Here is a 26,052-nt window from a genome sequence, read left to right as displayed (position 1 = left end):
TCTTTTCTGCGACAAGCCCTAACTAAAACACCACTAACATAAAGTAAGTTGAAGTCTTGCTGACACACTTACCCTACAGTAAAATAAAAAATACTTACTATCCAACACAAGAACGATGGTCTCGGCACCTTCCCTGAGCTGCACAGTATGCAGGACACAAACACACTTGCTTTACACAGTCCTATAGAAGCCGTACCTGACACCTCTTCGGTGCTACCACACAAAGGTAAGCAGATATTAAATATGAAAAAAAAGAATTGTGGAGCACTCACCGGGTTACTTCAGTCAGAGGCTTCTTTATTGAAAGTTCTTACAGGTTACATGCAGGGGAGTAGGATGGTGTAGACGCGGGGGTACCCCCGGGTCTACACCATCCTGCTTCCCTGCATGTAACCTGTAAGAACTTTCAATAAAGAAGCCTCTGACTGAAGTAACCCGGTGAGTGCTCCACAATTCTTTTTTTCATAAAAAAGACTTACACTACAGCACTTCTGGGTGTGGGTCCAATGCATGAAAACAGGACAAAGCGGAGCACAGTTAGAAGCATAATAGAAGCATATTACACAGTACTACACCTTGGTATCATGGTATCAAAGGCTGAAGAAAAATAATCCTAGAACACCCCTTTAAAGGGGTACTCCAGCCCTAATACATCTTATTCCCTATCCAAAAGATAGGGGATAAGATGTCTGGGCCCCCTCCCACAGACTTGCATTGAGGGGGCGGAGCCTGATGTCACACAGGGGCGGAGTCGTGACATCACGATACTCCAGCCCCTTAGTCATCACACTGCACACTTGGAGCCTCCAGCGCTGCGGAGAGCTCACAAAGGTGGGTGCAGAAGGGCCGGAGTACCCCTTTAATGCTGATTATTGGGCAAAGGAATGTTCCTAGGAACGCACACTCCCAGTAACAAGCCTGTGTAAAAAGCCCAGTGATCAATCAATGAATGGACAAACACTCATTTGGAGGCTGAACTGGATCTTCTGTGGGGCCATTTAAATTGTCAGTATTGGCCACATATCACCCTGTGTAAACAGGTGATGTGCAGACAACAGTGATATCAACTACATGACTGAGGAAAAAAGGGGTCTTACCAGTGATGGTAGGTGCATGAGGGAAACAATTTAAAAGTAGGAGCGCCTGATTATTTTGGTGTAAGGAGTCCCTATGGTTCTGTCATGCACTGTATTATATTATCTCACAGAAAAACACCATATAAAATAGGAAGCAGATGGAGCAAATATAGGGTTGAATTTAATATGTTTTGTATCATGTTTTGTATACAAATGAAACTTGAAAAGAGCCATAATACACAAGCCTGTAAATTATTACTAATTGGACTAATAGCAAGAAGAGTAAACAGCATCACAATGAAGGGGATATATATAACCCATCACCAGAAATGTATCATGAATTAAAGCAAGATTCATCCCATGTTAAGTGAGCAAAGGGCCAGGGAGCAAAACTACATGTATTGTAACCGTGAAGACTGATTTTCTTATATGACAGATATGTCAAAATGCCTTTACAGCTGACATCCCGTCTCTAGAAGGACGACTGAGCAGCATATGGTACACCACAGTGCCAGTGAAAGCAGAGATGTGCCGCAGCTGGCACCATGGAACTCCACGGCACAAGTCCACATGTGCTCAGACCGTGAAACTTTATTAACACCTGACAATACATCACATGTAGGACTTTATATAATCCACTTCACATGTCTGGAAAAAGCTTACAAATGTTTCTACAGTTTTACTGGTCACATTCACATCCTACAACGCCTGCAGAATATTATATAAATGAAGGATTTTTCCAGGGGTGGTAATACATCTGCTGTATGTGGACTGTCAGAAATAATTGAGAAGATGCTGGGAAACAGGTGAGAGTTGTATACATGAAATAGAACATATAAAACAGGTCTCAGAATTTCTTCAAGGGAGGGTTTTCTACACAGTGGCCAAAATTTACTAAATCTCTCTAATTCTTAAGACAGTGCAAAGGTAGGTGGTGAGTATTCAAAAGTGGCATATTTACCACACTTGTTCACACTGTTTGATAAATATGGCACATCTGAAATCTGTCAAGTCTAAATTTGGCTTACTTCAAACCAGAAATCGTACGCCACAATTTTTACACATTTTAGCACATTTCTGCCACGTCCCCCTTTTTAAGAGAAATAGATTTAAAAAAATGTCTAAGAATAGCAACTCCGCTACAGCAAATCTGCAGCAAAAATATGCACGTGTGAACGCACTCTTAGGGTACGTTCCCACACGGCGTATTTGCTGCGTATTTGCTGCTGCGTATTTTATTTTCCCTGTTGAAGTCAATGGGTAGGAAAATACGCAGCACCAAATACGCAGCAAAATACGCCGTGTAGGAATGCACCCTTAGGGTGTGTTCACACATGCGTATTTTCTGTTGCAGATCTGCTCTGGCAGATTTTTCTGCCCATTAAAGTCAATGGGTACAAAAATCTGCTGCAGCAGATCTGCATCAAAAATACGCATGTGTGAAGGGCTCATTCACACGGACAGATCCACTGCTGATCCGCCGACAAGGACCCTACAGTGCTGCCTCCTCTGTGACTGCTCATAGCGTCAAACTGCCGCTGCGAGCAGACATGCTGCAAAGTGCGAGTCGCTACCCGCACACATGGTGGCTGCTCTGAGCCTAGCTCAGGGAGCAGGGGGAACGGCCGCAATGTGTGCAAGTACACTGCGCATATGTGCGGTGACTCGCACATCACACCGTGTCTGCTCGTATCGGCGGATTGCCGCTATGAGCAAGCACAGAGGAGGCAGCACTGTAGGGTCCATTGTCGGCAGATCCGCAATGTAAAATACGCTGCGGATCCGTCCATATGAATGAGCCCTAAAACTTAAAATAAATGTGGTACAAGTCATAGTCATGTAAGGCAGTTTTGGACTCAAAGTGCACCACATTTTTGGCGTATTTGTGACAGTAAATTGGGGCCAGTGTGTCCTGGTACTTAAGGACCGAGGACGTACCTGGTATCTCTACACCCTGGTCCCTAAGCATGGTCCCTAAGCTGTGATTGGTTGCTATGGGCAAATCAGAATAAATCTGGGCCATTCTTTATAACGATGCACCAGTTTTTGTATATGTCAAAAACTTGTGCAGAAACATTGATACATTTCCTCAACAATGTTGTTTTCACTGATACTGATACTATTACCACAAAGAATGATGAGGGAAACTTATCACAGAAAACATACTAAATTCACACATTTTTGCACAATTAGCACCAAAATTTCCCCTATGACTCTTCGACCTCAAGACAAACCTTAGAAATCTGCAAGTGCTGTAGTGAGTTTGTCAGCAATAACAGACATTTAAACCCTGACCCCTATGTAACATGGAGAGCCTATTACAGTCAAATAAAGCTAAAATGAAGCAAAACCAGAACATGAGATCTATGGGAGAGATTTATCAAAACCTGCGCAAAGGAAAAGTTTCCCAGTTTCCCATAGCAACCAATCAGATTGCTTCTTTCATTTTGCAGAGGGCTGAAAATGAAGGAAACAAGCTGACTGGTTGCTATGGGCAACTTTTTCTCTGGACAGGTTTTGATAAATCTCCCCTATGTCCTTATCAGCAGCATCAGCACTTCATAAATGAAGGCAGGGAGGAACTTTGGGGGTCACACCACCTAACCTAAGGCCAGCCTTACATGGAAATATAGGAGACATGCTGAGAGACAGGCTGTCCATCACAATATAACGCTAAGGCTATGTTCACACTATGGAATGTCCACATGGAGAATCTCCACATGGACATTCCTCAAACTGCGGTGCCAGCGATAGGACCGCACAGGACTACGTTGTCTCATAGACACCTAAGCATTTCATGTGGACTTCACACAGAGAATGAACATGTTCATTCTTTCCGTGGACACAGAAAATGGAATTTGGATGTTTCCGGCACAGAATTTCCGTCAGGTGCACAGCACAGCAGAATCCTGATGAATTCCACAAGACGATGCTGCAGTGGAATCTCCATGCTGAATTCCAATGGCGAATCCGGCATGAAAACATGGCCTTGGGTCTTGTTCACACTACTGAATGTCCACACGGAGAATCTGTGCAGACATTCCGCAAACTGCAGGCACCTTCATAAACATGCCGGTGCTAGGACCGCACAGGAATGTGTCGTCTCATAGACGGCTATGCATTCTGCGTGGACTCTACACAAAGAATGAGCGTGTTCACTCTTTCTGCAGACATAGAAATTGGCACGGAAATTCCACCATGTGCCCAGTGCAGCAGAATCCTGTTAAATTTATCGGAATCCGGCACAGAAATTCCAACATGTGAACATGGCCTCAAAGCCTTATCAAGGCTAAATGAAAGAGCTGGAACGGCATGATGGGTGTCTCTGTTTTTTATACACAATAAACTAGACTGATCATCGTTTGATAGTTTAAGGAGGGTGAAGCGTTATTTTTATGAGCATATAGTAGGTAATGACCCATAGGACAAAGCAGAGAGCATTCCGCATCTTCTCCTGGTTAACCATAATTTACGTGAGATTTTATGGGTCCATTGTGATCCTGTTCCTGTAACCTTACCTCTAAAGTTTGCATAGCAGAAAAAAGCATGACCCGTAAAATCTGTGCACTGGAGAATGGCCGCCATAATACCCCAGCCTTCCTGCAGCCTATTAACACTGAACAAACCTTCCCCATACGCCAAAGATCACAATAAATACCTCCCATGAATGTGATTCCACCACTACAAAGAATGGCCCAGATTTTTCCTGTTCCACCAAAATGATCCAAACTGTAAAGCTCCTGATAAACAGTCATTTTCTGAGATGGCTTCAAGCCATATTTGGAAAGATAAAATTCACAGTGATGTCACTGCTGTTCAATAGGGAATGCATAAGGCTAAATTAACCGTTCTGTCACCACTGCTCTATAGTAAATGGATAGGCTGTATTCTCAGTGATGTCACTGCTGTTCTCTAGTGAATGGATAGGATGTATTCTCAGTGATGTCACTGCTGTTCTCTAGTGAATGGATAGGAAGTATTCTCAGTGATGTCACTGCTGTTCTCTAGTGAATGGATAGGATGTATTCTCAGTGATGTCACTGCTGTTCTCTAGTGAATGGATAGGATGTATTCTCAGTGATGTCACTGCTGTTCTGTAGTGAATGGATAGGATGTATTCTCAGTGATGTCACTGCTGTTCTCTAGTGAATGGATAGGATGTATTCTCAGTGATGTCACTGCTGTTCTGTAGTGAATGGATAGGATGTATTCTCAGTGATGTCACTGCTGTTCTCTAGTGAATGGATAGGCTGTATTCTCAGTGATGTCACTGCTGTTCTCTAGTGAATGGATAGGCTGTATTCTCAGTGATGTCACTGCTGTTCTCTAGTGAATGGATAGGATGTATTCTCAGTGATGTCACTGCTGTTCTCTAGTGAATGGACAGGCTGTATTCTCAGTGATGTCACTGCTGTTCTCTAGTGAATGGATAGGCTGTATTCTCCGTGATGTTACTGCTGTTCTCTAGTGAATGGATAGGATGTATTCTCAGTGATGTCACTGCTGTTCTCTAGTGAATGGATAGGATGTATTCTCAGTGATGTCACTGCTGTTCTCTAGTGAATGGATAGGATGTATTCTAGGGATCGACCGATTATCGGTTTGGCAGATATTATCGGCCGATAATCAGGATTTTGGGCATTATCGGCAATTATCTTCCCGATAAGCCGATAGTGCCCCGCACCGCCCCCTCCCCCCCCCCCGACCCGCCGCACCACGACCGATCCCCCCCCCCCCCCCCGACCCACCCCCATTGCCTCCCCCATCCCCGGTTTTATAATTAGAGAAGCGGGTGGCGGCGGCCTATGGCACCGCAAAAGCCACTGCAGTGCATTGATTTAAAGCGCCTGCTTTAAATCAATGCACTGCAGAAGTGTCATGGGGGGATAAATAGCCGATAACTTATACCGGAATATCTGTATAAGTTATCGGCTATCGGCCCTAACCTCCACCGATTATCGGTATCGGGCCTAAAAAAACGATATCGGTCGATCCCTAATGTATTCTCAGTAATGTCACTGCTGTTCTCTAGTGAATGGATAGGATGTATTCTCAGTGATGTCTCTGCTGTTCTCTAGTGAATGGATAGGATGTATTCTCAGTGATGTCACTGCTGTTCTCTAGTGAATGGATAGGATGTATTCTCAGTGATGTCACTGCTGTTCTCTAGTGAATGGATAGGATGTATTCTCAGTGATGTCACTGCTGTTCTCTAGTGAATGGATAGGATGTATTCTCAGTGATGTCACTGCTGTTCTCTAGTGAATGGATAGGATGAATTCTCAGTGATGTCACTGCTGTTCTCCAGTGAATGGATAGGATGTATTCTCAGTGATGTCACTGCTGTTCTCTAGTGAATGGATAGGATGTATTCTCAGTGATGTCACTGCTGTTCTGTAGTGAATGGATAGGATGTATTCTCAGTGATGTCACTGTTGTTCTCTAGTGAATGGATAGGCTGTATTGTCAGTGATGTCACTGCTGTTCTCTAGTGAATGGATAGGATGTATTCTCAGTGATGTCACTGCTGTTCTCTAGTGAATGGACAGGCTGTATTCTCAGTGATGTCACTGCTGTTCTCTAGTGAATGGATAGGCTGTATTCTCCGTGATGTTACTGCTGTTCTCTAGTGAATGGATAGGATGTATTCTCAGTGATGTCACTGCTGTTCTCTAGTGAATGGATAGGATGTATTCTCAGTGATGTCACTGCTGTTCTCTAGTGAATGGATAGGATGTATTCTCAGTGATGTCACTGCTGTTCTCTAGTGAATGGATAGGATGTATTCTCAGTGATGTCACTGCTGTTCTCTAGTGAATGGATAGGATGTATTCTCAGTGATGCCACTGCTGTTCTCCAGTGAATGGATAGGATGTATTCTCAGTGATGTCACTGCTGTTCTCTAGTGAATGGATAGGATGTATTCTCAGTGATGTCACTGCTGATCTCTAGTGAATGGATAGGATGTATTCTCAGTGATGTCACTGCTGTTCTCTAGTGAATGGATAGGCTGTATTCTCAGTGATGTCACTGCTGATCTCTAGTGAATGGATAGGATGTATTCTCAGTGATGCCACTGCTGTTCTCTAGTGAATGGATAGGATGTATTCTCAGTGATGTCACTGCTGATCTCTAGTGAATGGATAGGATGTATTATCAGTGATGTCACTGCTGATCTCTAGTGAATGGATAGGCTGTATTCTCAGTGATGTCACTGCTGATCTCTAGTGAATGGATAGGATGTATTCTCAGTGATGTCACTGCTGATCTCTAGTGAATTGTTACGCCGAGCGCTCCGGGTCCCCGCTCCTCCCCGGAGCGCTCGCTACACTCTCGCTACTGCAGCGCTCCGGTCAGATCCACTGACCCGGTGCGCTGCGATACCGCCTCCAGCCGGGATGCGATTCGCGATGCGGGTGGCGCCCGCTCGCGATGCGCACCCCGGCTCCCGTACCTGACTCACTCTCCGTCGGTCCTGTCCCGGCGCGCGCGGCCCCGCTCCCTAGGGCGCGCGCGCGCCGGGTCTCTGCGATTTAAAGGGCCACTGCGCCGCTGATTGGCGCAGTGGTTCTAATTAGTGTGTTCACCTGTGCACTCCCTATTTATACCTCACTTCCCCTGCACTCCCTCGCCAGATCTTGTTGCCATTGTGCCAGTGAAAGCGTTTCCTTGTGTGTTCCTAGCCTGTGTTCCAGACCTCCTGCCGTTGCCCCTGACTACGATCCTTGCTGCCTGCCCCGGCCTTCTGCTACGTCCGACCTTGCTTCTGTCTACTCCCTTGTACCGCGCCTATCTTCAGCAGTCAGAGAGGTTGAGCCGTTGCTAGTGGATACGACCTGGTCACTACCGCCGCAGCAAGACCATCCCGCTTTGCGGCGGGCTCTGGTGAAAACCAGTAGTGACTTAGAACCGGTCCACTAGCACGGTCCACGCCAATCCCTCTCTGGCACAGAGGATCCACCTCCTGCCAGCCGGCATCGTGATAGTAGATCCGGCCATGGATCCCGCTGAAGTTCCTCTGCCAGTTGTCGCCGACCTCACCACTGTGGTCGCCCAGCAGTCAAAACAGATAGCGCAACAAGGCCACCAGCTGTCTCAACTGACCGTGATGCTACAGCAGCTACTACCACAGCTTCAGCAATCATCTCCTCCGCCAGCTCCTGCACCTCCTCCGCAGCGAGTGGCCGCTTCAGGCCTACGACTATCCTTGCCGGATAAATTTGATGGGGACTCTAAATTTTGCCGTGGCTTTCTTTCTCAATGTTCCCTGCACTTGGAGATGATGTCGGACCAGTTTCCTACTGAAAGGTCTAAGGTGGCTTTCGTAGTCAGCCTTCTGTCTGGAAAAGCTCTGTCATGGGCCACACCGCTCTGGGACCGCAATGACCCCGTCACTGCCTCTGTACACTCCTTCTTCTCGGAAATTCGAAGTGTCTTTGAGGAACCTGCCCGAGCCTCTTCTGCTGAGACTGCCCTGTTGAACCTGGTCCAGGGTAATTCTTCCGTTGGCGAGTACGCCGTACAATTCCGTACTCTTGCTTCAGAACTATCCTGGAATAATGAAGCCCTCTGCGCGACCTTTAAAAAAGGCCTATCCAGCAACATTAAAGATGTTCTGGCCGCACGAGAAATCCCTGCTAACCTACATGAACTCATTCATCTAGCCACTCGCATTGACATGCGTTTTTCCGAAAGGCGTCAGGAGCTCCGCCAGGATATGGACTTTGTTCGCACGAGGCGTTTTTTCTCCCCGGCTCCTCTCTCCTCTGGTCCCCTGCAATCCGTTCCTGTGCCTCCCACCGTGGAGGCTATGCAGGTCGACCGGTCTCGCCTGACACCTCAAGAGAGGACACGACGCCGCATGGAGAATCTCTGCCTGTACTGTGCCGGTACCGAACACTTCCTGAAGGATTGTCCTATCCGTCCTCCCCGCCTGGAAAGACGTACACTGACTCCGCACAAAGGTGAGACAGTCCTTGATGTCAACTCTGCTTCTCCACGTCTTACTGTGCCTGTGCGGATATCTGCCTCTACCTTCTCCTTCTCTACTATGGCCTTCTTGGATTCCGGATCTGCAGGAAATTTTATTTTGGCCTCTCTCGTCAACAGGTTCAACATCCCGGTGACCAGTCTCGTCAGACCCCTCTACATCAATTGTGTTAACAATGATAGATTGGACTGTACCATACGTTTCCGCACGGAGCCCCTCCTAATGTGCATCGGACCTCATCACGAGAAAATTGAGTTTTTGGTCCTCCCCAATTGCACTTCCGAAATTCTCCTTGGACTACCCTGGCTTCAACACCATTCCCCAACCCTGGATTGGTCCACTGGGGAGATCAAGAGTTGGGGCCCCTCTTGTTTCAAGGACTGCCTTAAACCGGTTCCCAGTACTCCTTGCCGTGACCCTGTGGTTCCCCCTGTAACCGGTCTCCCTAAGGCCTATATGGACTTTGCGGATGTTTTTTGCAAAAAACAAGCTGAGACTCTACCTCCTCACAGGCCTTATGACTGTCCTATTGACCTCCTCCCGGGCACTACTCCACCCCGGGGCAGAATTTATCCTCTCTCTGCCCCAGAGACTCTTGCTATGTCTGAGTACATCCAGGAAAATTTAAAAAAGGGCTTTATCCGCAAATCCTCCTCTCCTGCCGGAGCCGGATTTTTCTTTGTGTCCAAAAAAGATGGCTCCCTACGTCCTTGCATTGACTACCGCGGTCTTAATAAAATCACGGTAAAGAACCGCTACCCCCTACCTCTCATCTCTGAACTCTTTGATCGCCTCCAAGGTGCCCACATCTTTACCAAACTGGACTTAAGAGGTGCTTATAATCTCATCCGCATCAGAGAGGGGGATGAATGGAAAACGGCATTTAACACTAGAGATGGACACTTTGAGTATCTGGTCATGCCCTTTGGCCTGTGCAACGCCCCTGCCGTCTTCCAAGACTTTGTTAATGAAATTTTTCGTGATCTCTTATATTCCTGTGTTGTTGTATATCTGGACGATATCCTGATTTTTTCTGCCAATCTAGAAGAACACCGCCGGCATGTCCGCATGGTTCTTCAGAGACTTCGTGACAATCAACTTTATGCCAAAATGGAGAAATGTCTGTTTGAATGTCAATCTCTTCCTTTCCTAGGATACTTGGTCTCTGGCCAGGGACTACAAATGGATCCAGACAAACTCTCTGCCGTCTTAGATTGGCCACGCCCCTCCGGACTCCGTGCTATCCAACGTTTTTTGGGGTTCGCCAATTATTACAGACAATTTATTCCACATTTTTCCACCATTGTGGCTCCTATCGTGGCTTTAACCAAAAAGAATGCCAATCCTAAGTCATGGCCTCCTCAAGCGGAAGACGCCTTTAAACAGCTCAAGTCTGCCTTTTCTTCGGCTCCCGTGCTCTCCAGACCTGACCCATCTAAACCCTTCCTATTGGAGGTTGATGCCTCCTCAGTAGGAGCTGGAGCGGTCCTTCTACAAAAAAATTCTTCCGGGCATGCTGTTACTTGTGGGTTTTTTTCTAGGACCTTCTCTCCGGCGGAGAGGAACTACTCCATCGGGGATCGAGAGCTTCTAGCCATTAAATTAGCACTTGAGGAATGGAGGCATCTGCTGGAGGGATCAAGATTTCCAGTTTTTATTTACACCGATCACAAGAACCTCTCCTATCTCCAGTCTGCCCAACGGCTGAATCCTCGCCAGGCCAGGTGGTCTCTGTTTTTTGCCCGATTTAATTTTGAAATTCACTTTCGGCCTGCCGATAAGAACATTAGGGCCGATGCTCTCTCTCGTTCCTCGGATGCCTCGGAAGTAGAGCTCTCTCCGCAACACATCATTCCTCCTGACTGCCTGATCTCCACTTCTCCAGCCTCCATCAGGCAAACTCCTCCAGGGAAGACCTTCGTCTCTCCACGCCAACGCCTCGGAATCCTCAAATGGGGTCACTCCTCCCATCTCGCAGGTCATGCGGGCATCAAGAAATCCGTGCAACTCATCTCTCGTTTCTATTGGTGGCCGACTCTGGAGACGGATGTTGTGGATTTTGTGCGAGCCTGCACTGTCTGTGCCCGGGATAAGACTCCTCGCCAGAAGCCCGCTGGTCTTCTTCATCCTCTGCCTGTCCCTGAACAGCCTTGGTCTCTGATTGGTATGGACTTTATTACGGACTTACCCCCATCCCGTGGCAACACTGTTGTTTGGGTGGTCGTTGATTGATTCTCCAAGATGGCACATTTCATCCCTCTTCCTGGTCTTCCTTCAGCGCCTCAGTTGGCAAAACAATTTTTTGTACACATTTTTCGTCTTCACGGGTTGCCCACGCAGATCGTCTCGGATAGAGGCGTCCAATTCGTGTCAAAATTCTGGAGGGCTCTCTGTAAACAACTCAAGATTAAATTAAACTTTTCTTCTGCATATCATCCTCAATCCAATGGGCAAGTAGAAAGAATTAACCAGGTCCTGGGTGATTATTTACGGCATTTTGTTTCCTCCCGCCAGGATGACTGGGCAGATCTTCTACCATGGGCCGAATTCTCGTATAACTTCAGAGTCTCTGAATCTTCCTCCAAATCCCCATTTTTCGTGGTGTACGGCCGTCACCCTCTTCCCCCCCTCCCTACTCCCTTACCCTCTGGTTTGCCCGCTGTGGATGAAATATCTCGTGATCTTTCCACCATACGGAAAGAGACCCAAAATTCTCTCTTACAGGCTTCATCACGCATGAAGAAGTTTGCTGATAAGAAAAGAAGAGCTCCCCCCATTTTTTCTCCTGGAGACAAGGTATGGCTCTCCGCTAAATATGTCCGCTTCTGTGTCCCTAGCTACAAATTGGGACCACGCTATCTTGGTCCTTTCAAAATTTTGTGCCAGATTAATCCTGTCTCTTACAAACTTCTTCTTCCTCCTTCTCTTCGTATTCCTAATGCCTTTCACGTTTCTCTTCTTAAACCACTCATCATCAACCGTTTCTCTCCCAAACTTGTTTCTCCCACTCCTGTTTCCGGCTCCTCAGACATCTTCTCTGTAAAGGAGATACTGGCCTCCAAGAAGGTCAGAGGAAAAAAATTTTTTTGGGTCGATTGGGAGGGTTGTGGTCCTGAAGAGAGATCCTGGGAACCTGAGGACAATATCCTAGACAAAAGTCTGCTCCTCAGGTTCTCAGGCTCTAAGAAGAGGGGGAGACCCAAGGGGGGGGGGGTACTGTTACGCCGAGCGCTCCGGGTCCCCGCTCCTCCCCGGAGCGCTCGCTACACTCTCGCTACTGCAGCGCTCCGGTCAGATCCACTGACCCGGTGCGCTGCGATACCGCCTCCAGCCGGGATGCGATTCGCGATGCGGGTGGCGCCCGCTCGCGATGCGCACCCCGGCTCCCGTACCTGACTCGCTCTCCGTCGGTCCTGTCCCGGCGCGCGCGGCCCCGCTCCCTAGGGCGCGCGCGCGCCGGGTCTCTGCGATTTAAAGGGCCACTGCGCCGCTGATTGGCGCAGTGGTTCTAATTAGTGTGTTCACCTGTGCACTCCCTATTTATACCTCACTTCCCCTGCACTCCCTCGCCGGATCTTGTTGCCATTGTGCCAGTGAAAGCGTTTCCTTGTGTGTTCCTAGCCTGTGTTCCAGACCTCCTGCCGTTGACCCTGACTACGATCCTTGCTGCCTGCCCCGACCTTCTGCTACGTCCGACCTTGCTTCTGTCTACTCCCTTGTACCGCGCCTATCTTCAGCAGTCAGAGAGGTTGAGCCGTTGCTAGTGGATACGACCTGGTCACTACCGCCGCAGCAAGACCATCCCGCTTTGCGGCGGGCTCTGGTGAAAACCAGTAGTGACTTAGAACCGGTCCACTAGCACGGTCCACGCCAATCCCTCTCTGGCACAGAGGATCCACCTCCTGCCAGCCGGCATCGTGACATGAATGGATAGGATGTATTCTCAGTGATGTCACTGTTGTACTCTAGTGAATGGATAGGATGTATTCTCAGTGATGTCACTGCTGTTCTCTAGTGAATGGATAGGATGTATTCTCAGTGATGTCACTGCTATTCTCTAGTGAATGGATAGGATGTATTCTCAGTGATGTCACTGCTGTTCTCTAGTGAATGGATAGGATGTATTCTCAGTGATGTCACTGCTGTTCTCTAGTGAATGGATAGGATGTATTCTCAGTGATGTCACTGCTGTTCTCTAGTGAATGGATAGGATGTATTCTCAGTGATGTCACTGCTGTTCTCTAGTGAATGGATAGGATGTATTCTCAGTGATGTCACTGCTGTTCTCTAGTGAATGGATAGGATGTATTCTCAGTGATGTCACTGCTGTTCTCTAGTGAATGGATAGAATGTATTCTCAGTGATGTCACTGTTGTACTCTAGTGAATGGATAGGATGTATTCTCAGTGATGTCACTGCTGTTTTCTAGTGAATGGATAGGATGTATTCTCAGTGATGTCACTGCTATTCTCTAGTGAATGGATAGGATGTATTCTCAGTGATGTCACTGCTGTTCTCTAGTGAATGGATAGGATGTATTCTCAGTGATGTCACTGCTGTTCTCTAGTGAATGGATAGGATGTATTCTCAGTGATGTCACTGCTGTTCTCTAGTGAATGGATAGGATGTATTCTCAGTGATATCACTGCTGTTCTCTAGTGAATGGATAGGCTGTATTCTCAGTGATGTCACTGCTGTTCTCTAGTGAATGGATAGAATGTATTCTCAGTGATATCACTGCTGTTCTCTAGTGAATGGATAGGATGTGTTCTCAGTGATGTCACTTCTGTTCTTTAATGAATAGATAGGCTGCATTCTCCAAAATGCATAGGTAGCATTTTGGATTATTTTTGTTAGAAAATGTTGCTAATCCAGGTCTCGTTTCTTTGCTAATAACAGATGACTAAAATTGTGCAGTTTAAAAAAATTATAGTACAAGCTCCAGAACTATATAAAACATTGGTTCCTGCACTGATAATGTTACAGACAATACTCTATTGACGAGTTAATTATATTTCCTAATATACTACAAGGTTCCCATCACTGTACACATCAGTTAGACAAGGATCTCCACTACATAGGGAACATACAGGTATGCTAAAGTATTTACACAAGTCTCAGAAGCCACTGTGCTATAGGCCCTGCAGGCCACTGACTTTATAGGGGGATAGTGTGTTCACGTTAATGGGTTTTGGACAGACGGACACAATACACACTAAACCCAATCCATCCAGCCCCGAAATGGCCAGTAACATGACGGTCTCAGTCTCAATAATGATCTGGTCTCTGCAGAATGCTGCTGCTGCATATGTATTGGTCTCTCAGGGAAATCGAGTAACAAATAAGACCTGCTGTTTATTATGCTGACAAATCCCCAGCAGGGAGGGAGCAGAGAAGGCACTTGCAATACCACAGCAATGGACGACTAATATTCAGCATTTTATCCTGGCATAAACAAGCCCTGGTCCCATCACAGCAGCTGCATCCGTCTGCTCCTAGGAACGTGTCGTATGTGCATCCACCCCCTCCCCACCCAATACATGATATGTTCCTGTAAATGGGGCAAGGTCTGGTACCCGCTATGAGAATTCACTGCAATGTGTATCAGATGCATTGCACATGCTCTATATGGAAACCTGGACCTCACAATATTGATCAAGACTCCAACCCTTGCACACCAACCCCCTCCACCATAAATTAATGGGCACACCAATCAATCACATGATAAGGGATGTAGGCTGGAGGCCGGCAGTGACACGCTGAGCCTGCTTCTCCCCAGATACCAATATATTTCCAGCTGGGGACCCAGAGGCAAATCTCATTACAGGGACACATTGCAAAATAATACACTGTCAGTGATACACAGGAAATGATCAGAGCTGTGCAGCCTCAATTATCCAGGTATACACAGAAAATCTATATTAATAAGAATATTCTGTTGCTGCTGCTGATGGCAGAAAAATGCGCTTACAGTCTAGTGATGGGCAACTCTGCAGAGTTAATCAGGCCCAAGGAAAGATGTGGATGAAGCAACATCATGAGCTTCCCCTATAGAACTTCCTACAGAAATACACATTGGTATACGGGAAGCCATCATGTACAGTAACAGCCAATTCTTATTTGTTTTGATACTACAAAGGGAGTCACAAGTCAGATATGTAGCATGACATATTTTAAGAATACATTTAAGATGGCAGAGGGGTGCAGTAACATATGAAACAGGTACAGGCAGCAATCAATACATTAAATCAGCCTGACAGAGATGGATGTAAGAGTAGGTGGTACACCAGTGACATCACTTGCGCAATGTAAAGTAACCCAGCTCAGGGAATGGCTACCACTTTTTCATACAAGTATTGAGCAGACTTGAGCAATTTATTTTTCAAAATAATCCATTAAAAGTTTTACACACAGATAAATGTACATTATACTGCAACAAAATACATTATGTACATTATACAGCAAAATACACATGTACATTATACTGCCAAAATTATCAATGCTGCTTGTAAATTTGTCATTTTAAAAACTGGGAATAGGGGCATAAACAATTCTGGGAAAATAAAAAAAATAAATATTATTCAGTCTTTTCTTACATGAGCAGCAATGTATGGCCTGTGCTGTACATAGTACATGTGCTGCATAATACATATTTACCGTATTTTTCGCTGTATAAGACGCTCTTTTTCTTCCCCAAAACTTGGGGGAAAAGTTGGTGCGTCTTATATGGCGAATACACACCTAGCGCTGTGGTCCCTGCGGCCATCAACGGCCGGGACCCTCGGCTAATACAGGACATCACCGATCGCGGTGATGCCCTGTATTAACCCTTCAGACACGGCGATCAAAGCTGACCGCCGCGTCTGAAGCGAAAGTGACACTAACCCGGGTGCTCAGTTGGGCTGTTCGGGACCGCCGCGGATAAATCGCGGCATCCAGAACAGCTTACAGGACACCGGGAGGGACCTTACCTGCCTTCTTGGTGTCTGCTCCGTGCCGGGATCCCCTGCATGGCCGGCGCTCTCCTGCGACGTCATCATGTCGTCACGCATGCCGTCCAATAGGAGCGGCGTGTGTGGCGACGTGATGACGGCGACGTGATGACAGTGAAGGAGAGCGTGGATCCCGGGGAAGAAGATGTCCGGAGCGTAAGGGACACCACGAGGACGCGGCAACAGCGATGGAGCGATATCCAGGGCAGCGGTGACGAGCGGTGACGGGTCCGGAGCGGCGGGGACACGTGAGTATTACCTCCTATACCAGTGGTCTTCAACCTGCGGACCTCCAGATGTTGCAAAACTACAACTCCCAGCATGCCCGGACAGCCAACGGCTGTCCGGGCATGCTGGGAGTTGTAGTTTTGCAACATCTGGAGGTCCGCAGGTTGAAGATCACTGTTGGATTCAGAATCTTTTTTTTCTAGATTTTGCACCTTTAAAATTGGGTGCGTCTTATATGCCGGTGCGTCTTATAGGGCGAAAAATACGGTATCACAATCAGAAAATATAAAAGAAGAAAAGACAGGAAATCTTTAAAAATGGAATACCTTAAGAGAGCAGGCTGCTGACAGTAAGGGAGGTGATAGCAGCGCTGGTGCATTATCTCTGGATCAGCTTACAGTATTACTGGTGAGGCCTGCACACATTGCCCATACACTGCTATCACCCTGTAAAGTGGATTATGGCAGAGACCTATTGTCACTGCAGCCAGAGGGAAGAGGGAACACTGGCTTTTACTCAGAAATTCAACTTCTAACTCTGTGACAAAAAAATCGGGGAATCTGATAAAAGGTTCAGCTACAATAAATAAGGAAGATGACCTGGCGCTAAGGGCGGACGCTTACAACCCACAAACATTCTTATTGGCTACGATTCCAGGGATTGTGAAATAAATATAATCTGTTATATACCATAAATGTTAGGAACTTTCATCATCACCCCCCAAAGCAGAACATTCCCTTAGATCGCACCACATCCCTCTACTATTCATAGTGTAACAGCAAAATGTCAGAACATAGTAACTTAGTCAGTAAGGCCTGAATCGGAATCTTGCATTAATTCCTCTATCTCTCTCTCATCTATCTAGTTTACACATTATCTGTGTTATAAGTATTAAAAGTGATTTTCTACAGTCCTGATTTAGGAGAAGCAGCATAGTGTACAGTGGGTTGGGTGCCGGACAGTAGGTTTCATCCTCTGATGCAGCTGCTCCATCTGGAAAGACAATAAAAGGCACTCACAGGGCAATGCCCACACATCAGGCATGGCACCCAGAGGGTTACATGCAATGGTTACACCATGGGATAGCCAGATGTGGAGAGAGTGTTCTGGATGCAAAACGGTCAATCACTGGAGGTTCCAGAGTGATTGACAGCTGTGCTTAACATTAGGCAGCTGTCATGGGGCTGTCCAGGGGCCCCAGGTGCTATATAAGAAATGAAGCCTTTCTATACTTGATATGGAGCTGACAAGGCATCCTTAGTATAGATGACAAGGGGCTGTCCAGGGGCCCTCACTATACATGACATGAAGCTATCCAGGGGCCCTCACTATACATGACACAGGGCTGTCCAGGGGCCCTCACTATACATGACATGGGGCTGCCCAGGGGCCCTCACTATACATGACATGAAGCTATCCAGGGGCCCTTATTATACATGACATGGGGCTGTCCAGGGGCCCTCACTATACATGACATGAAGCTATCCAGGGGCCCTCACTATACATGACACGGGGCTGTCCTGGGACCCTCACTATACATGACATGGGGCTCTCCAGGGGCCCTCACTATACATGACATGGGGCTGTCCAGGGGCCCTCACTATACATGACATGGGGCTGTCCAGTGGTCCTCACTATACATTACATGGAGATGTCCCGGGGCCCTCATTATACATGACACAGGGCTGTCCAGGGGCCCTCACTATACATGACATGGAGATGTCCAGCGCCCTCACAGTACATGACATGGAGCTGTCTAGGGGCCTTTCATATACATAGCATGGAGCAGTAATGGGGCCCTCACTATACACAAAGTGGAGCTGTTCAGGGGCCCTCACTATACATGAAATAGAGCTGTCCAGGGGCCCTCACTATACATGAAATAGAGCTGTCCAGGGGCCCTCATGATGCCCGACATGAAGGTGTCCAGTAGCCCTCACTATACCTGGCAATAAAACTGTCATCGGGCTCTCATTCTATATACATGAAATTGAGCTGTCCAGAGTGCTTCACCCTCTACATGCCACAAACTATTCCAGGGTCCCTCACTCTACACATGCAATGGACTAGTCCAGGGACTTTCATCTGTCAATAACACGCAGCACTCCAGGGGCCTTTATGGACTAGACCAGAGTCCCTCATTCTACACTCCCCATAGACTAGACCAGAGTCCCTCATCCTACACTTGCCATGGACTAGTCTACGGTCCCTCATCCTACACTTGCCATGGACTAGTCTAGGGTTCCTCATCCTACACTTGCCATGGACTAGTCTAGGGTCCCTCTACACTTGCCATGGACTAGTCTAGGGTCCCTCTACACTTGCCATGGACTAGTCTAGGATCCCTCATTCTACACATGCCATGGACTAGTCTAGGGTCCCTCATCCTACACTTGCATGGACTCGTCTAGGGTCCCTCATTCTAAACTTTCCATGGACTAGACCAGGGTCCCTCATTCTACACTCCCCATAAACTAGACCAGAGTCCCTCATCCTACACTTGCCATGGACTAGTCTAAGGGCCCTTATTCTACACTTGCTATGGACTAGACCAGGGTCCCGCATTCTACACTTGCTATGGACATGTCTAGGGTTCCTCATTCTACACATGCCATGGACTAGTCTAGGGTCCCTCATCCTACACCTGCCATGGACTAGTCTAGGGTCCCTCATCCCACACTTGCTATGGACTAGACTAGGGTCCCTCATCCTACACTTGCTATGGACTAGTTTAGGGGCCCTCATTCTCCACTTGCTATGGACTAGTCTAGGGTCCCTCATTCTACACTTGCCATGGACTAGTCTAGGGTCCCTCATCCTACACTTGATATGGACTAGTCTAGGGTTCCTCATCCTACACCTGCCATGGACTAGTCAAGGGTCCCTCATTCTACACTTGCCATGGACTAGTCTAGGGTCCCTCATTCTACACTTGCTATGGACTAGTCTAGGGTCCCTCATTCTACACATGCTATGGACAAGTCTACGGTTCCTCATCCTACACCTGCCATGGACTAGTCTAGGGTCCATCATCCTACACTTGCTAAGGACAAGTCTAGGTTTCCTCATCCTACACCTGCCATGGACTAGTCTAGGGTCCCTCATTCTACATTTGCCATGGACTAGTCTAGGGGCCCTCATTCTACACTTGCCATGGACTAGTCTAGGGTCCCTCATTCTACATTTGCCATGGACTAGTCTAGGGTCCCTCATTCTACATTTGCCATGGACTAGTCTAGGGTCCCTCATTCTACACTTGCCATGGACTAGTCTAGGGGCCCTCATTCTACACATGCCATGGACTAGTCTAGGGGCCCTCATTCTACACTTGCTATGGACTAGTCTAGGGGCCCTCAATCTACACATGCCAGGGACTAGTCTAGGGGCCCTCATTCTACACATGCCAGGGACTAGTCTAGGGGCCCTCATTCTACACTTGCTATGGACTAGTCTAGGGGCCCTCATTCTACACATGCCAGGGACTAGTCTAGGGTCCCTCATTCTACACTTGCTATGGACTAGTCTAGGGTCTCTCATTCTACACATGCCATGGACTAGTCTAGGGGCCCTCATTCTACACTTGCTATGGACTAGTCTAGGGGCCCTCATTCTACACATGCCAGGGACTAGTCTAGGGGCCCTCATTCTACACATGCCAGGGACTAGTCTAGGGGCCCTCATTCTACACTTGCTATGGACTAGTCTAGGGGCCCTCATTCTACACATGCCAGGGACTAGTCTAGGGTCCCTCATTCTACACTTGCTATGGACTAGTCTAGGGGCCCTCATTCTACACATGCCAGGGACTAGTCTAGGGGCCCTCATTCTACACTTGCTATGGACTAGTCTAGGGGCCCTCATTCTACACATGCCAGGGACTAGTCTAGGGGCCCTCATTCTACACTTGCTATGGACTAGTCTAGGGGCCCTCATTCTACACATGCCAGGGACTAGTCTAGGGTCCCTCATTCTACACTTGCTATGGACTAGTCTAGGGGCCCTCATTTCCTCAATCTACACATACCACGAACTGGTCAGGGAACCCTCATCTGTCAATAACACGCAGTATTTCAGGGGCCCTAAGCAGCGGTGCGGTGTCTTACCTCCGTCAGAGTACGTCTCTGTACCGTACCCATCCTGCAGACCGTTGGTCCAGGTGCCCTCATACTTGGCGCCATTGCCCGTACACTCCCGGACCCCGTATCGCCCTTTGAAGCCGTTGGTCCACTCGCCACGGTACACCCACTTGCCCTTGCTCTCCACGCCGATGCCATGGCGCTTGCCCTGCGCCCAGGTGCCCTGGTAGGTGTTGCCGCTGGGCCAGGTGTAGACGCCCAGCACCTCGAAGCCGTGACTCCAGGAGCCCGTGTACTCGCCCTGGCCCTTGGGACCGGTGCAGATGCCGTGGCCGTGCGCCTTGCCGTCCTGCCAGCCGCCGCAGTAAGACCCCCCATCGTCAAAGTTAAATCTTCCCCCCGTGGACATGCACGTATCGCGGCCCCTGCACACACGCTGTGAAGACGGGGCTCCGGGGGGCCCGGGGCTCAGCTCAGGGGCGCACTCAAGGACCCCGGGCTCCCCAGCATTCCGGGGGATGCTCGCCGTGTACGGGGGGATGAGCACTGCAGCTGCCGAGCCCTCTCCCTCCTCCTCCCCCTCCTCCTCTTCTATGTCCCGGCCCCCTCCTCCTCCTCCTCCCGCTGCATTGGTTGCTGCTCCCGGGACTGATGGATATCGGCTGCGCCCTTTGCGCTCACAAGACGCAGCGACTGCGCAAGAAGGCGACAGCGGGATAATCCCAGACAGCAGCGACCAGCGTATCAGTGTCAGCACCGGGGCGGGGGCATCGTCAGCCCGGTGACATACAGAGGGATACAGTAGTCACCTGTCACCACAGATACCCCTAGTGTTACCATATATACTATACTACTATGTCACTCACCTGTCACCACATATACTCCCAGTGCCACCATATATACCACTATGTCACTCATCTATCACCACATATACTCCCAGTGCCACCAAATATACCACTATGTCACTTATCTATCACCACATATACCCCTAGTACCACCATATATACCACTGTCACTCACCTGTCACCACATATACTCCCAGTGCCACCATATATACCACTATGTCACTCACCTATCACCACATATACTCCCAGTGCCACCAAATATACCACTATGTCACTTATCTATCACCACATATACCCCTAGTACCACCATATATACCACTGTCACTCACCTGTCACCACATATACTCCCAGTGCCACCATATATACCACTATGTCACTCACCTATCACCACATATACTCCCAGTGCCACCAAATATACCACTATGTCACTTATCTATCACCACATGTACTCCCAGTACCACCATATATACTACTATGTCACTCATCTATCACCCCATATACTCCCAGTGCCACCAAATATACCACTATGTCACTTATCTATCACCACATATACTCCCAGTGCCACCATATATACCACTATGTCACTTATCTATCACCACATATACTCCCAGTGCCACCAAGTATACAACTATGTCACTCACCTGTCACCACATATACCCCTAGTGCCACCATATATACCACTATGTCACTCAACTATAACCGCATATACTCCCAGTGCCACCATGTATACCACTATGTCACTCATCTATCACCACATATACTCCCAGTGCCACCATATATACTACTATGTCACTCACCAGTCACCACATATACCGCTCGTACCACCATATAAACCACTATGTCACTCATCTATCACCACATATACTCCCAGTGCCACCATATATACTACTATCTCACTCATCTTTCACCACATATACTCCCAGTGCCACCATATATACCACTATGTCACTCACCTGTCACCACATATACTCCCAGTGCCATCATATATACTACTATGTCACTCCCCAGTCACCACATATACCCCTAGTGCCACCATATATACCACTATGTCACTCATCTATCACCACATATACTCCCAGTGCCACCATATATACTACTATGTCACTCACCTGTCACCACATATACCCCTAGTGCCACCATATATACCACTATGTCACTCAACTATAACCACATATACCCCTAGTGCCACCATATATACCACTATGTCACTCAACTATAACCACATATACTCCCAGTGCCACCATATATACCACTATGTCACTTATCTATCACCACATATACCCCTAGTGTCACCATATATACCACTATGTCACTCAACTATAACCACATATACCCCTAGTGCCACCATATATACCACTATGTCACTCATCTATCACCACATATACTCCCAGTGCCACCATATATACCACTATGTCACTGATCTATCACCACATATACTCCCAGTGCCACCATATATACTACTATGTCACTCATCTATCACCACATATACTCCCAGTGCCACCAAGTATACAACTATGTCACTCACCTGTCACCACATATACCCCTAGTGCCACCATATATACCACTATGTCACTCAACTATAACCGCATATACTCCCAGTGCCACCATGTATACCACTATGTCACTCATCTATCACCACATATACTCCCAGTGCCACCATATATACTTCTATGTCACTCACCAGTCACCACATATACAGCTCGTACCACCATATAAACCACTATGTCACTCATCTATCACCACATATACTCCCAGTGCCACCATATATACCACTATGTCACTCATCTATCACCACATATACTCCCAGTGCCTCCATATATACTACTATGTCACTCACCTGTCACCACATATACCCCTAGTGCCACCATATATACCACTATATTATCAACCTATAGATCCCTATAATAGGAATCCAAAAAAATCCCTAATTTCCCATATATATATTATCTTTATGGTGAACCCACAAGCTTTATTGAGGTAATTGTGCATAAACATATAATGAAGACTCACGTAGATTAAAAATTAAGCAGGGCGGTAGCTTAGCATTTAAACTAATATCTGTGTACTGTGCATCAGGCCAGTGTACTCCAGCCTATTCTGATTGGCTATACTGGAGCGGAGATGCCTGGCGTGCCTGCAGTGCACGCTGAGCTATTTTCTAAGCTGCCGCTTTGCTTTCTATTAAAATTGAGTCCCTACTCTGCCCCCCTCGACATGTTTCGCTGCCTCTGCAGCTTTATCAAGAGGTAGCGGGCATATGAGCGCGGGCGTTCTCTGAGTTGTATTTATAGATTACCTTGATGTTCGTTTGATATCCTGGCAGCCTATCGCAAAGTGCCTCAATCACTATTCGCATCATGATTGGACAGGACTGTGATTGGCACCTCTGATGAACCATTCAGAGGTGAGAGGATATCTACCAATCATGTACGGGTGTCTGCTTTGCTTCTCGGATTGGTTAGGAGACAGGTCCATCATATGCGCATTCTCATCTGCGCAGTGGAAAAGATCTCGAGATTACGGACCTGCGCGATCTCGTCTGCACTGGTACTTAGTTCCGTTTGCCGGTATCAGGTCTCAATGCGCCTGCGTATCTCGGTATCTACGTAATCTGCGCGAATTTAGTGTGCGCAAGCACTTAGTTTTTTGGGGGCATTTTATCTATTAGATATTCATTCATTATAGGTATTGGTGATTAATAGGAATCCAGATTATTATGTAATGTCAATTGGAATTTTTTAAGATGTAATCTATTTTGTTCATTATATATAAGCAAAAAAGGGACTTATCTTCAACTCTTGTGTGATACATCAAGTATGTATTTAAAAGTGCTTTTTGATGATCTTATTGATTCTTAACTATATTAAGTACATTTTTTATTTATTATTAACTTATAAGAGTGGAATTATATGGAAAGGTCTTTATGAGAAAAGGATATTTGTCATTTTTTCTTATATGGTACTACATGATTGTCCCTTTGATATCAAATTATAGGGGATTCCTACTACTTATTTTTTCATGTTATCCACCCTACTATATATTAGTTATTAAAAATTAATATCATATTGTTAAACTTTTCGTCTTATAGCCCGTTATTATCGTGATCCCCCATCCCCCATTTGATATCAAAGGGACAATCATGTAGTACCATATAAGAAAAAATGACAAATATCCTTTTCTCATAAAGACCTTTCCATATAATTCCACTCTTATAAGTTAATAATAAATAAAAAATGTACTTAATATAGTTAAGAATCAATAAGATCATCAAAAAGCACTTTTAAATACATACTTGATGTATCACACAAGAGTTGAAGATAAGTCCCTTTTTTGCTTATATATAATGAACAAAATAGATTACATCTTAAAAAATTCCAATTGACATTACATAATAATCTGGATTCCTATTAATCACCAATACCTATAATGAATGAATATCTAATAGATAAAATGCCCCCAAAAAACTAAGTGCTTGCGCACACTAAATTCGCGCAGATTACGTAGATACCGAGATACGCAGGCGCATTGAGACCTGATACCGGCAAACGGAACTAAGTACCAGTGCAGACGAGATCGCGCAGGTCCGTAATCTCGAGATCTTTTCCACTGCGCAGATGAGAATGCGCATATGATGGACCTGTCTCCTAACCAATCCGAGAAGCAAAGCAGACACCCGTACATGATTGGTAGATATCCTCTCACCTCTGAATGGTTCATCAGAGGTGCCAATCACAGTCCTGTCCAATCATGATGCGAATAGTGATTGAGGCACTTTGCGATAGGCTGCCAGGATATCAAACGAACATCAAGGTAATCTATAAATACAACTCAGAGAACGCCCGCGCTCATATGCCCGCTACCTCTTGATAAAGCTGCAGAGGCAGCGAAACATGTCGAGGGGGGCAGAGTAGGGACTCAATTTTAATAGAAAGCAAAGCGGCAGCTTAGAAAATAGCTCAGCGTGCACTGCAGGCACGCCGGGCATCTCCGCTCCAGTATAGCCAATCAGAATAGGCTGGAGTACACTGGCCTGATGCACAGTATACAGATATTAGTTTAAATGCTAAGCTACCGCCCTGCTTAATTTTTAATCTACGTGAGTCTTCATTATATGTTTATGCACAATTACCTCAATAAAGCTTGTGGGTTCACCATAAAGATAATATATATATGGGAAATTAGGGATTTTTTTGGATTCCTATTATAGGGATCTATAGGTTGATAAATTAATTTAACCCTCCATATATTGGTCCGATAAGTGAAGAATATATACCACTATGTCACTCATCTATCACCACATATACTCCCAGTGCCACCATATATACTACTATGTCACTCACCTGTCACCACATATACCCCTAGTGCCACCATATATGCCACTATGTCACTCAACTATAACCACATATACCCCTAGTGCCACCATATATACCACTATGTCACTCAACTATAACCACATATACTCCCAGTGCCACCATATATACCACTATGTCACTTATCTATCACCACATATACTCCCAGTGCCACCATTAATACCACTATGTCACTCACCTGTCACCACATATACCCCTAGTGCCCCCATATATACCACTATGTCACTCAACTATAACCACATATACTCCCAGTGCCACCATATATACCACTATGTCACTCACCTGTCACCATATATACCCCTAGTGCCACCATATATACCACTATGTCACTCAACTATAACCACATATACTCCCAGTGCCACCATATATACCACTATGTCACTTATATATCACCACATATACTCCCAGTGCCACCATATATACCACTATGTCACTCACCTGTCACCACATATACCCCTAGTGCCACCATATATAC

General features: G+C 46.7%; 1 protein-coding gene across 3 annotated transcripts in view; it reads right to left on the bottom strand.

Annotated features, from left to right (window-relative positions):
- Window positions 1–26,052, bottom strand: part of JPH3 (junctophilin 3) — a 222,454-nt gene that overhangs the window by 130,079 nt on the left and 66,323 nt on the right. The window contains exon 1 of one of the 3 annotated variants that reach the window (XM_056525541.1): window positions 20,390–20,935. The exons of 1 other annotated variant lie outside the window; for it this stretch is intronic. In XM_056525541.1, coding sequence (XP_056381516.1) covers window positions 20,390–20,771 — 382 coding nt within the window. In that variant the 5' untranslated portion in view covers window positions 20,772–20,935. Of the gene's footprint in view, window positions 1–20,389; window positions 20,936–26,052 lie in introns of those variants that run through there. One more of the 3 variants, XM_056525537.1, reaches the window with a different exon arrangement.

This window comes from Hyla sarda, chromosome 6 (assembly GCF_029499605.1).
Source record: "Hyla sarda isolate aHylSar1 chromosome 6, aHylSar1.hap1, whole genome shotgun sequence".
Lineage (NCBI taxonomy): Eukaryota > Metazoa > Chordata > Amphibia > Anura > Hylidae > Hyla > Hyla sarda.
This window is presented reverse-complemented; position numbering and strand designations above follow the sequence as displayed.